At 32.5% G+C, this 14,879-nt stretch overlaps 1 protein-coding gene and 1 pseudogene across 1 annotated transcript in view; both read right to left on the bottom strand.

Moving 5' to 3' along the window:
* LOC123716490 overlaps nt 1–10,949 on the bottom strand; it is a 61,653-nt gene extending 50,704 nt beyond the window's left edge. Inside the window, 1 exon segment of the mRNA XM_045672252.1 lies at nt 10,931–10,949. Within this exon segment, the coding sequence (XP_045528208.1) occupies nt 10,931–10,949 (19 nt within the window).
* Nucleotides 10,950–12,868: 1,919 nt separating this feature from the next.
* On the bottom strand, nt 12,869–14,648 carry LOC123716489 (annotated as a pseudogene).
* Nucleotides 14,649–14,879: the final 231 nt, after the last annotated feature.

Genomic DNA, 14,879 nt, shown 5'->3' with positions numbered 1-14,879 from the left:
TGTTAAATAAATATAAATTAAAGGCTAAATAAAACATTAAGACACATTACGGTACTAAATATTCTTTAGGTGATAAATAAAGTAGTAAGCACTCGAAAATATTAGACACAAAGGTGAAAAATAAATTTTGTGTTAATAAAACCAAAATAAAATCCGTATTCAACACGACATTTTCCAATTACGAAAGAAATGTTGTCTTTGTGTCATATATAAATTCTGAACACATCGTGTCTTTAGCTTATAACGTTAAAAGAAAGATAATGCGTCTTAATTCGGTGTATTTGTACTAATCAAAATAATTTACGTCTCACCACGGAAATACTTAAATAAATAACTTTAAAATGTATGTCTTTGTACTGATTGTTTCAACAACTGACTTGTGAAGGGTTTGTTCAAAGATTAAAATCGTTTTCACTCTGTAGGCCTCAAACATAAAATTTAAATATAATACAATGTATATCTGTTAAAAGCTTTATTACAGAAAGACTTACCTTTCCAGCTTCGATCTTTCTCAAATAACACCTCCTATTTCAATAACAAGCATAATATGCCACATCTATTTCTTTAGTCTTCGTCTCAAGTCGTTTATTTATAGGAGCAATGCAGTAAGTTATTATTAGTTCAAACCGTCGCGTCGCGTGCTCTGCTCAGGCTTGAGGACACAATACATCCATTATCGACATTTTCACAATGAACTTGAATAAAAGAAGACTGAAGTAGGTTTTTACTGAATTGTTATGATAATAATTTGTAATATTATACATAGGCTTAATTTTATCATAATTTTTAATAATAAATTTCGATTTTAATATATTTTACAGATTTTTAATTAATAATGTATTGTAAACTCACGTAGTACTATTTTAAGTATTAGTATTTATTATTTAACAAACATATAGAGATATATCAAAAAAAAAGTGGTTGACTAATGTTTACTAGTCGGAATTTAAATTATATTTTTTGTAGCTATGGTTGCGCTCCCCTAAATCGGACCGTGCATATTAAGGTAAAAGTAATTTAAAGATTTGGTTTAATATCGGCCTTTATCGTATCCTAAGTAAAAAATTACTTTAATTATCTTATTGTAATACAATATTTCAAATATCTTATTTTTCTAATTGTTGAATTATACACAAATAAAGTATTTGATATTCTCAACTATGTAGTAGTAGTAAAAAATGGTTTCCGTCGTAGTGTACATTTATTACTAAATAGACTTCAAACGACGTTAAATCGGATTGAAATCGGAGTTTAAAATAATCTTAATCGCGAGATTTTCTTCAAATTTGTTTTCGAACTGTTACAATAATAATACTCGCTATGAGTAACCCCAATAGGGTTGGCAAATCAAAACAATATATATATATATAATACCTAGTACCATCTAGTATATAGATAAAACTGTTGCACGCTTACAGATAGTATAATTTCATTATCACAAAGTTATATATCAAAAACTGTACTCGAAACGTTAATTTATGTTATATTTCTGAGTATCCCTTAAAGAAGATTTGTTTTAACAAAAAAAATTATCATATTTTGATGAAACAATGTCATATACCATTATAAATATTAAGCCCCAACTTAATGGAATCCTCTCTAAACCCGCCAATCAGAGGGATTAATTTTGCATTGAGGGTCGTTTGTATATACATTTCAACCATTATATTAATCGCTATAAATATACATTTAAATTAGTATATTATAACTCAGGATTGTTAGTTACTTCAATCCACGTTTTATATAAAGTCGAAATATTATGTACTATAATAAGAGAACAATAATCTATATTTTTACATATATAAACACATCATCATTTATATTTAATACTATATCAGCACTTGAACAACAGTCAACGTTACAACTTCACTTTTTTATATTTAATAATTACGACATAGCACAAATATCGTTACTCTTCACAGATCTCTTTGCAGTTCAAAACTAATCCCTTATATTCGCTTTAATACTTAATTAAAATTGGACGTTACTGTAACGATTTTAGTTGGTAGTGGTAGACTGCAAGCCAAAGTAACAAGCTGTACTTTGTACAGCTGTAGCTGTGTAAAAATAGTAGAATTTTCGTCGACGAACAAACGACCTACAAGTATTTCTGTAGGGAGTACCGGACCGAAATTGCATTTGAGGTTTGATAATTATTTATACCCATATGTCAAAAAGTAATAAAAGCTAATAATAATATAATTTAAACTCCATTCATTTTTAATATCAATAGGCCACTATTTAGATACCATGAGCCATCATAGCGATTATTATCTATCGCGATCAAAGGGTGATTCCACGAACCGACTGTATGGGGCTGATAGATTCGTGTTTTACTTTAATTAATATTTCAGTTAGTACCTCTCCCCCCCATTTGTCGGATTGATGAGGTAGTGAGTGTTTAACGAAATAGTGTGCAGTGTGCATATTTAAAATAGGTATATAATGTATATTTTCTTACGACTTAATGGTAGCTGCTAATTAGGGGTATTAATTTAAACCAATGAACTATAATAAAATATGTTTATTATGGAACATAAGATACAAGTATCCATTATTCGACGTTATTAAATTTGAATAGATAGACATCCCTACTCATCGGCAAAGAAGACAGAGGATGTAGGCCTAGAGAAAAAGCCGGCGTAATAAAAAACTGTTCTGTCTTAGTACTCTTTTCAAATAATCCAATAACACTTATTTTAAAACAAATATCGCAAATTAATTAGAAGTAGGCCCAGGCCCTTTTATCAACCTCATAATCGTTAACTTTGTATTAAGCCTTTTTACACAGCTTTTCTTTAATACATTTCTTAAATTTATTAAAAGGCAGAGATAAAAGAGCCCCTGGGCCTATTGAAAAGTACTCTTGATTATTTTTAATTTATATTATGAAATTAATTATACCATATGTGACATACATTTATTTATCATTAGCCCGATTTTTATCTAAAAACCCGTTTAGCCCGCTCAAGACTCCAAAACTCCACGGTTCAAGGAAGTTCCAAGCCCAATATACGACAACTGCTCAGCCATGTATGTGATTGTGATTAGGCAATAGCGTTTCTAGTCCAATAACGGATACCTGACATGTCCTTTTGTTTTACATTCAATCACCTCGTCACTAGAAAACGCCAACAACAAACATTGATCACAAACATGTAGAACATTTCAATATGTCTGGTCAGTCAATCAGAATCTGGTCAAGATCACAGTAGTCCCAATTCGAAAACGTCAATAACTCAGTTCACGGAATTTTATTTACAAACGCCATCTGGCCACAGTATGTTCACATTTGTATATAAATCATTCGTACTATGAAACGGCATAATAAAAATTATTACGCACTGATTAAACCACACAACTTTCTCACAAGTTTTGCTCTCATTTTTAAACTGTCTTTGTTTTATCGTGTATTTTTATTATGTCATAATTGAAACTCTCCGGCGGTAGTCTAACAGATGTTTCTGATTTTATGTCAAAATATAGTTACGAGCTAGGGGATTAGATAGAAAACGCCGTAGATCTTTTCAAGGGCTTATTTGTAATTAAATCAACGAGGAATTTAATTGTACTAAAACGACGCGAAATACACTAATTAACTACACCCAAATAATGACACTACTTACTTCAATTAGAACTGTTCACATAGTATTTTTTCACTTGTCTTCATTATTGGTACTTTATCACTTCGATGTTAATCTCTTGGAATCGCACTCGAAACAAATTAACGGGTTGCGTTTCGGCTCACTTACGAGTATATATCCGTAGAAACTATCTTGAACGATGTTCGAGAACTTTTTAAGCAGGACTGGTACTGAATAGCTGGTGTTTTATGCTTATCGCCTAAGTCTAGAACAGTACAGAGAGTACGAAGAAAGCTATTCGTACAATCTATGGTTTAAAATGTAGGGAATCTCTAAGAGATAAATTCAAGGAAATGAATATACTTACCTTCCCCTCGTAATATATTTATAAACATATTAAGCCGGAGCAGTTTGCTTACTGAAATGTAACTGGGACAGTGAAAGAAAAAGAAGAACAACGAGAGTAACTTTATGCAAGTTATAATTTTTTTGAATGTGTTAGAAGCTCTTCGAAAACAGTCTGAATCCACGATTCAGCTGGCTGAAATAATTTAAATGTTTTTAATGTGACATAGAATCGCACTTCTAAGATGAAACTACACACTCGATTTTAAAAATAGCCTTACTTAGGTATCAACTGCCCACTTGGGCAGGAAATTTTCAATCGCATTGCTGTTATTTGATTGAGAGTTTCACTATGTACCTGATTTAAAATATTGTTTGATATTTTAAATCAGTTGATAGTAATTAGATGGACAATTAGTTTGTGTTAAGTATTGTGATGTGTATAAATTGGCAATATAAATTGAACATGGTGAGATTTTAAAGATTGACTGCTGGCCTTAAGTAATTGGCCTCTACAATTCAATGCAAGAAGAAGTAACTATTACGTTTCGGGACATTCTGAAATTCAAAACAAAAAAAATGTCAATTAATGGACATAATAGAATGACGTTCTTGAACAAATCTGTAATCTTCTCGACTACCATGGATTTCAATTGAGGAGGCCCCCTCCAACGGGTGAGGCAACTAAATATTTATGCGGCAAAACTGGACCAGATATCGTGCGCTGAATAAACCGTATTGTATCTGTGATTTGCCCTGAGAAGCGCCGGATGTCGTCATGGACTATTCTAGGCAGTAGAAGTCAAAGCTTCGATAACCTTTACCACACAACCACATCCATCTTTGCTATTTCCATGTTTACTCGACTGAAACATGTACGTAGTTAACACTGAAAATGTTTAGAACTATTGAAACCAGTTCAATTAGAACCAGTTAGAAACATTGCTAATGAAAACTTTTTTGAATTTCAATTTTAGAACCCTTTGGTAACCTAATGTAGCATTCATTTGTCATTTGTTTTTGTGAATTGGCGGCAAATCTAAAACTCTTACACGTGAAAATGAACCTAACGCGAGAAAATTGTTGGTCAATGATTTATTATGACTTTCGTTGTGGTTCGCGTTGTTACTCAACGACAAAGCTATGATAGGCTGCGATTAGCATTTCTTAATGAAGCCCCATCTCCTGCCAATATTTACAATTGGTTCAACGAGTTTAAGCGTTTACGTAGCAATCTAGCTGTGCTGTGCGATTCATTTATTCTTAAGAACTAAAGATCAAATTCAAGGCACTCGCTTTACGAGCCCTGAAGATGCAGTGAATGCGTACGAAATGCCATAGAAAGAATGGGCCCATTGCTTTTCTCAGTGGTTCCATCAAATGTGACGATGTGTAGAGAGGAACGGAGATTACTTCGAAAAACAATACAAGTATAGGCAACTACATTAAGCCGTTTTGCATTTTCTAAACATTTTCAGTGTACCTAGGTTTATACCTATAAATATAAATAGAACTGTTATCAGTTCCATTGAATATCGTGAAAAAGCGGATCTATGATTTTTAAATATTAAACTCAGAGGCTTTACAAGGAAATTACAGAATTATATGATAAATAGCCTATTTGGTCTACAATACAAAAAATAACTAGATTCTCAATCTATCCATCGTTTTGGTTTCTGCAACGTCTACCACTAAAAAGCACCCACATACATCTTACGGTTAACAACATGGCTGACCTCTAGAAAAAAGAATACTTGTCTTATATGGCTATTTTACACCATCGTAAAGTGTAAGAGGAGTTGTTTTGAGTGGTTCACTAAAAATCGCGAATTATGCTTTGATAATAAAAACATCAGGCTATATAACCGGATCGGACCACATGTGGGCAAAGGACTAAGTTCCACAAGTTTTTATTGTAAACCGTTAAATTTTACAGTTCCGCATAAGCTGAGTGGTGATTCAAAGATTATATAATCAGATACTCTCTCAATATTTTATCAGTATAGGTATGTAAAATAAAATAGAAACGTAATTGCACGTAGAATAAATAGTAAATTATTTGTTTTGCGAAAATGTTAATAACCAAATAATTATTTCCTTATAATGCTCATTAAGAATGACATTTGATATAAGGTAATATAAACGAAACTTTGATAATGGATATACACCTACTCATATTACATTTCAATAGGCTTTTAGATTTAAGTGGCCGGCGTGTACAATAAAAAACCGACCAGTGGTCCGAATCTAAAGTTATAGATAATTATGTTTTCTTATAAAAATATTATTTTATTATTAGTATCATCAAAATAAATTATCGGTAATATATCATGGCCCAAACGTAAAATTGATAATTACAGTAAATGTTTAACCATACGACTTTGACATGACATCAACGTTTAGTGGTTGAAATCTCTTATCAGTAGAAAATAGAAATATGTATAATAAATTCGTTACATCCGTTAAAGAACGCATAAAGTAATCTACAACTTACGTAACCAAGTAGCAATATAATATGGTGACTGTTATTAATATAACTGAAAAACATGAAATAATCTATGCCCACACACTGACCACAGGCGAATTTTACGTTGGCCAACCTTTTCTTTTTATCTCGCAAAGTTAGTAACTCTCGCAACATCCGCTTGCATTTTAGTATATGGTTTTATTGTAATAAAAGTTTACACACGATTTAAAACTGTTAATTAAATATGTATATCATCCCATTATTTAGTAAATACATTTAATTAAATAAGATTGTTAAAATTCAGTACGTAAAATCATGTAAAATTAAAACAAATCGCTCAAGCGCCATTTTAAAACTGTCAAATAACTCGGGACTATTTATACTTGAATCATTAATCGTTAAGAGAATCACAAAATAAGAACAGTGTTGGTCTGGTCGATTCAGCGTGAGACTCTTATCTCTGCAAAGTGACTGTGCAACAATGCACTTTCTATATGCTCGTTTAACATTGGCTCGTACGGTGCAGGAAAACATCATGAGGAAACGAGTATGGCTTAGGCCCAAAAAGTCATCGGCGTGTGTCTGTCACAGGAGGCTGATCACCTACTTGCTTATTAGAAAAAAAACAATTGATCACAAAATGAATGAATGAAAAAAGAAGTTTCAGAGTTTAAGAAGTAAACAGAATCGAGACCTTTGTTAATTACTATGTCATTAAAGACATCTGACAATGCTGTATTACCGATCAGCACTTGGTGCCCATTACATAATACAATAAAATTCAATCACTACACTATGCCGCGAATATATATTCTGTAATAAACGAAAGCTTTGTGTACATAATTGTCAATAATTCGACTTTGATGCATAATGCCTATAACTATAGTGAATTATCAAGAATGTTTTTATTGAAATTTGTCTCGAACTGTAAATTTGGTTTCTTAGAATATTCGAAATCTTAGAAAAAAATGATTATTATTTATATTAGCTGTAGTAGCCGATATACTAAATACGTCACGAAACACTTTTCACTGAATAAATAAAATATATGTACACCATTTTCAGTTGTGTGCAAAAGACACGGTGCAAAAAGTACGTAAAAAATGTTTTTCACTAGGAAATAATAAGTTTGGCAACCGTTCTTCTTCAGTTGCACTCTTCATTTCTGAAGGGTTAGTGGCGCCACAGAACTTACTCCTTCCAAAGGCTACCTTTCTTAGTAAGTTTTAATATCAAAATAAATTTAATTATATTCCTCAAGGGCAATAACAGTAAATTATTGTGAAAAAACAGTAAATAAAGATTTGCTTTTTTAGAAGAATTACATAGATAACATTTGTTTCTTTCTTGTAACACTCTCCTTATTGTCTTTAATTTTGGTTTAAGAAAGATGTTTTGTATACATTTCACTAAACTATTATTAAACTTTGACTATTTCAAAACCAAAAAGATATTTTTTACTCCTTATTTAACTTTATTTCTTTAAAAGTATTGGTAAGATATAAATTGTAGACGTACAAAAGCAAACAAAACATAAAGGCATTGTAAAAACTAGAGTAAGTACTTGTAAGGGATCTATTTATGTGAAAATTCTTTAGTGTACAGTCCAAGTTACAAAAAAGTTTTTGATTTTAAATCAATAATACAGAATAATTTTAAACAAGTCTCAATTTTCTTCTAAATATATGTATCTTTATCTCACTTGTATTGCTTTACAAATATGTAAATGTGACGAAAGATTTTATCGTTAATTAAGACTGATCGAGAACGGTTAATATTTTATATTTAAATTAATAAATTAGGAATATATTACATTTAAGTATACGTGAAATACACATAAACCATAAAATTTTATTTAAGAAAAACACTTTTTGAACGGATTAAATTATTGTATTATTATTAAAAACTTATAATTATATCACCGTGACCACGCACGCTGAAAAGCACGCGAAACGTCGGAAAAAACATTTAGAATTATGTAAATAAATGTTTTTCTTAATGTGTAAAAGCTCTTTTAACAAAAAACAATAATATCATTTTTGTAAAATTTTGTTACTTTCCTACTGCCGTTAGACTGCAAACTTTGTTGAAATGTTAGTAGAGAATTAGTTTACATAACAACAACTTACCCTTTAGACCGCAAAACAAAATCTTATTCCTTGGATTAAACGCGATGACAATACTGCTCAGTTCAAGAGATAAAGCTTTATCATATAAGCTTATTCTGTATTTAAATAAACGTATATACGTCCGCTTATATTAAATCATGTTTATATTAATCAATGTCCCATAAGTTTAATCTAAAATCCTTCTGCGTATGTTATAATCAACATCACCAATTTTTTGATCCATTTGTGGACGTAGGCCCTCTCCATTTTCCTCCAATACCCCCTGCACTACGTCTCTGCATCCACTGGGAGCCAACCTCCTTGATGATCAGTCCACTTAGTCGGTAGGCGGCAGCGCGGTCCGTTATTATGCCGAGGTCGCCATTCAAGGATCTTGCGGGTCTCTTCTACTTCTTACTCTAACTTTCTTGCTACGTCGCTCACGGCGGTCTTTCACGAATGGCTTCATTTCGTACGGGATTGCAAAGCGAACATGGCACGCTCCATCGCCCGCTGTGTGAATCTCAGGCTTTCCGCCGTAGGTCGTGTGAGCGTTGTGGTTTCGGCTCCATAAGTAAATACAGACAGGATGCACTGATCTTTGATATGTATCTCTGATCTGAACTTATCACAGCTTTTCATGCCTGCAAAATACGCCTTTTGTCTTTCGCAACACATAACACAACAACTTAGTTCTTTGTTTTATTCGGGTTATGCTAGGTTGTTATGATATATGATAGCTTTTTATTTTTGATTACCTTTTGCCAATTACATTACATTACGTAATCAATTTTATAATTACATAGTGAGTGTTTTGCGCGTATTGTGAACTATTGAAAAGCCACAGTATTATTCATTATATTATCGGTTTAACCTGTCTTATGGTTCCCAAACTAATTTTCTCCTTTCATTAAGTAGGACGGAGTAACGAGGAGTGTTCTCAGGGGTTATTATTTTATATTTATATATAAAATTGTATATCCACCGAACTGTTGTTCTGGTACAACGTGATTTCAAAAACAGGCACAAAGGGGAGTCGTAATGATAGACAACGCAACTCGCAACGAAAATATGGAAAAAGCGAATTAAGTGTCATTCAGCTAACAAGTTCGTAAAAAACCACATCACATCATTTATTTACAATTTGCACGAAAAACGCCCGTATTAGTAGGAAATAAGATCTTTGAAATTATAAAATAACGTTCTTTCATCTAAGTAATTAATTTGTGTGATATTCTATTTTGATCTTTAAATGCAAGGAATAAGAGTTGTTGTATATGTGAACTTGAATGAATTGAAATGATTATGAATTTTTCGCTCTAGATGGTTCCTGAATGACAGATGCTCCTTTAAACCATACATCACGGTTTGCGTATTTGCAGCATAGCATTATAGAGGCCCCAACAAAGAAACCGTCACGTATAATATAACTATCCTTAACAAGTCGTCATGCGTAAATAAGTCGTTTGGTCTTCTGTACATTCTCAGCTAATGTACTTTGTTTTTTGGTTTCTTAGAACAAATTGTGCCGGTAAATCTAATCTTTGGAGTAATTATTTATTCAACGCGTATGTTTAACAATACAAAACAATTGGGTAACTTAGAAAATTCGTTTAATAGACTGCTTAAAGCAACCCAAATAACGTTAGAGTATTCAAGACAGCATTAAATTATCACTCTTCAGTATCCCAGAAAATATTTTTTTTAACAAATGTAAAAAAAAATCTTATAAGGAGTGAGTGTTCGTGGTTGTAGCTTAATATGTCTATGTGGTGTTGATCTTAATGGTGATGTCTACATCAATGTTTATAAAATGGGGCAACTTCTTACCTTTCAAATGGAAAGATGATAGGTGCTTTATCAACTTATTCAACGAGTCTGCTTTGAAGCCAACATGGATCCAACGTAATTTCGATTATATGTTTCACTAAAAAAGGAAATCACACGATTTTATTATAAATTCTCAAATCAAAACTCTGGCTTCTTGAACATAAAAATATAAAGAAGTAAACAGTTGATCCTGATATCAGGATCAGGATCCTAATGTCACGCTATAACGCAGACACTATGTCAAATGGTATAGATAAAAACAGTAGTTTAAGTACAGTTTTTATCTATTATTGACATCATATTTTATTTTCTAATTTAATTTAATTTTTAGTTGAAATGGCCGTGTCTCACGCGTTAAAAGTGGGCACCAAGAATATACATTCATATAATAATTGTTTTTGTTCCTGATAACAATATTTTTTTTCTTCTATTTTATTAGCGAATCCGATTAATATGTATTATCTTAACCACTCTCTTCTATATTTCATTATATTTATGAAAATGACTTACTGAATACCGCTAGCAGTCACTATTTACTTACCTTCGCATTAGAAACCGTTATACGAACACGAAAAGTCTACTGACCTATAGGTTACCTGTAGGTTCAAAGTCCATAGTATATTACAACTTTGTAGCACCATAACCACATCCCCACATAACCGTTAAAATTTTAGCACCTCACAAAGCATAAAATCCTAACAAGGTCGGAACAAATTCAAGTTAAGGATAATTATGTTATCGTTTATGTGTACGACGGGGAAGTCAAATGGGCCTCACGCCGCGTCTCACTTGACAACTATATTACAGAGCTCGGTTTCACTCATAAAATTTAAACAGTTGCTATTTTTGTACATAATGAAAATTTATGAACTTATGTATTTAGATTTTTTACAATGATAGTAATTAATCATTTTTATACAAATAAACGTAGTTTATTGTTACGTTTAACAATTTAACAAATAAAATAAATCAGTGGCACTACAACCGCTATAGGTTGGGCCTCAGATTTCTGAATCTGTTTCTGTCTCCTGTACCTGGCACACGTCGTCGACTATTTTGGGTCTAAGACAGGTCGGTTTACTCACGACTTATTCGACGATTCACCGTTCAAGCGAGCGCATATAGAAAGAAAGTCCATTGGTCACAAGAAAGCCGGGGATCGAAAATACTACCTCATGGATGAGTGGCACGCTGAAGCCACTAGGCCAACACTGCTCAAACGTTTAATAATTAGTTAGTATTTTATTGAGGATATAATACAATATTAATTAATAAGGGTAAATATTATCCTAACGCATTTTGTTTGTGATTAGTTACAAATAATAATACTAGTTTTAAATAAGATCTACTATTATATATTTTTCTTTTTCTCCCTATTTAAATAGACAACAGGTACGGCAACAAAAATAGTTTGTGCTTAAACAGAAAATAATTAACCCTAAAAAATTATAAACAATTACGAACGCTTACACCATCGTAAACACAGGCATATTAACATACATTTCTACATCTAAACAATACCTAGCTTTCCAGTTCAACAAAATTTAAATTAACTCAATCGAATTATTAGTTAGCGAACTCCTTACTTCACACTAGTAGTAATAAAGAACTTCAACTATCCGAAGCTCTTTGTAATCGATTACGTCTCAAGCTTACACTATGCAGTGATTAAACTACGATTAATACCTAACCGCTCTCGGCGTCAACCGTCCTCGGTAACAATTTATCTTTCGCGTACGCTTGAGTTTGACGCATATAACAAAGGCCACCATTTGTTATGCAAAGTTACAGCGACACTGACGGTTTTAACTTCATATACTAATTGAGTGGTTCAAGGACCGACAGATCTTTTCCATTTCAATAATTGTTGTCAAAAGCCCGTACATTAAAAGGCAAACTTCTGATATTTCTTAAATACACATATAGTATAATTTTAACATTAGCTTTAGCTTTAAAAAAAGAAAATAATATAACGTTATAGGGACTTGCAATTAACATTTGCATTTTCTTATTTTTTATTTGCCTAATTTGTCCATAGGCAAATTTATGTATTTTATATGTTCTAATTATAGGTAATCAAGATATAACTCGAGGTTAGTATTATCTGTAGATAATGCAATAATGATGTTGGAATGTAATTAAGCGAGCTGAATTATTGTGCGACCCCCTACATATTAAATAGTGATATATCATTGTATATAATGCCAAATAAGTATCCGCTTTGAAACAAACTTTACGAGAATTCTCAATTGTTGTTGTAACTTAAGCCACTAATGCACTTGTATAAGAAACGGAACAAACTTCTTTAAGTTTATTTCGTTTCATCCGCACTGCATCGACACATATTTGTGAAAGGAGTAGAAAAAAAATGTTTTTGTACGAAACCATTTATTATAATTCAACTTAATGTAGTTATTAGTAGCGGCTCTGTTTTTTTATTAGTGTTTCTTTAATTAACACTGTAATTGCTTAATTTTTTTATTTATTGATTACCATTATTTAAATCAATCAGAGTACAATGAAAACGATCCGTTCTACATACAAGAACATACTAATTCTCCAATAAACACAATGATGCAAATTAGATCTAGCACTCCTATCAGCAACAAAGCTCCAAATAAATGTTGCATACCCAGCGGTACAATAGTACTCGTCCTTTCGGCGCCCCTGGGACGGTTAAACAACTCTTTACTCCATTTTTCTATCAAGCCATTTTCAGAAACACTTCGTATTATGTTATTAAATCGGTTCAACAAAGGATACCAATTCCGAGCTAGAAGCTACACCGTACTTATAAAGGTTATCGCTTTCAGCAAAACAGTAAATCAATGACTCACCTCTCCCTAAAATTTGATCCTTATACATAGCTTGTCTTCGCGAAGAAAAGACCGCAAAATTCCTTTCGTTAGCTGCCTGCCGTATCCCCACCGAGAAAGATGTCGAGTTATATTTGTGATGCAAATTAAACGAGTTCGCGTTATTAGTCTCAACATAGGAACGGTAAATCTCTCTGCCCTCCAGAGAAATGCCAGATTGAATGAAATCCGCCTCGCTACTATTTTGCTTCTCAAATTGTGGATGCATTAGGAAACTCCTTAAAAAAAACGTACGATATCCCCATGTTGAAGCTAAAACATAGCCAGACAAACATCAAAATTCTGAACGTAGCCGACCGTGGATCCAACATAACGCTCCAACCGAGCAGCATGCCAAATGTTTTTAAAATTAAATTAGTTGGCCACTTCGATACTTTACCTTCATTTTCTTTGTAATTCATTAAATGAAACAGTAAACTCACGGTCATTAGGCATATTAATGTAGCGAGCCAAGTAGAGCTCTGAAATATTGTAAATACGTTATCCCGCGTAGCAGCTCAGCGGGCGCGAGGAACACACCAAGTCATTTCATCTTGAGTGTAACTTACTATAGTATTAAACCATTTACGAAGTGTTCTCGTGACTTCAATGTCTATGTAAAATAACGAGATCTCTGAGATAACTGAATCATTTCTAAGTAAACCATAGGCACCCGTCGCCGTTCCGTTCGAGTAAATGTCACCCCAATTTTCTTCAGTCTCCGACATACGCGTAATCAGTGTCATATTCGTAAATTGGCTTATGATTTTCACCAAATTTATCTTACCGCCTTTTTGAATTTCGTAGGCGTCGTTCCATATTTCACTTGTTAGTTTCCGTACTGGAGGCATAACATATGGCTGTTAACGACGTATATTAACAGTCTATCCTCTTAAGTCTAATGGAAACATTTCCTTTTGTAATTCTATCTGACTTATTCGATTATCTTTACATCTGTCTAAAATATATACTGATTTACATTTGCCACCGCAATTTATTTCGCTATATGGATTCCAAGAGTAAGAAATAATTCTAAATCTAACGCTGAATATAGGAGCACAATTACTCTCAGCAACTTAATGGCATGGAGTTCGTTAATAAACAATTTAGTTAGGTTTTCGCTGACCTCATTCTTTTGTTTCTCATACAAAACAATAGTCTTTGCAAATGGATTCCAAGTAGGTAGTTAATAGTTTTCTAAGACCATCATATAATTTTTGGCCTTTTCACGAAAGTGTGAAGCATTTGCGTGAGGGTAATACGGGGTTTTAACCATTATCGAATATTCTATTCCGTTGTGTACGGTTTGCAAGAGAAACTTTTTGGTAAACCCTTGAATATTTATTCCCACAATCACTATGCTACCGTAGATCAGAGATTTTTTTTCAACAAAATATTTTTCAGAAAGTTTTAAAACACATTAAGATGTTTTAAAACTTTCGTCCAGACCATTCGGCATCAGTAAAGGATTCACATTTTAAACTGTATACATCGTGCTGGCTAAAATAATATACCGAAACACAAAAGATAACATAGTATGTTATATTTTGTGTAGTTTGAACGTATAAGTTCTATTAAGATTTTATTGTGTTTGAAGACTTTACAATTTGAACAACTATGTATTCGTGCAACGATATAAGGGCTGTGCAACTTTCTTTGTGGAGAATATTAATTTCATCGTGATTCCATG

This window comes from Pieris brassicae, chromosome 11 (assembly GCF_905147105.1).
Source record: "Pieris brassicae chromosome 11, ilPieBrab1.1, whole genome shotgun sequence".
Classification (NCBI taxonomy): Eukaryota; Metazoa; Arthropoda; class Insecta; order Lepidoptera; family Pieridae; genus Pieris; species Pieris brassicae.
The sequence above is the reverse complement of the archived record's forward strand: the minus strand, read 5'-3'. Positions and strand labels throughout refer to the sequence as shown.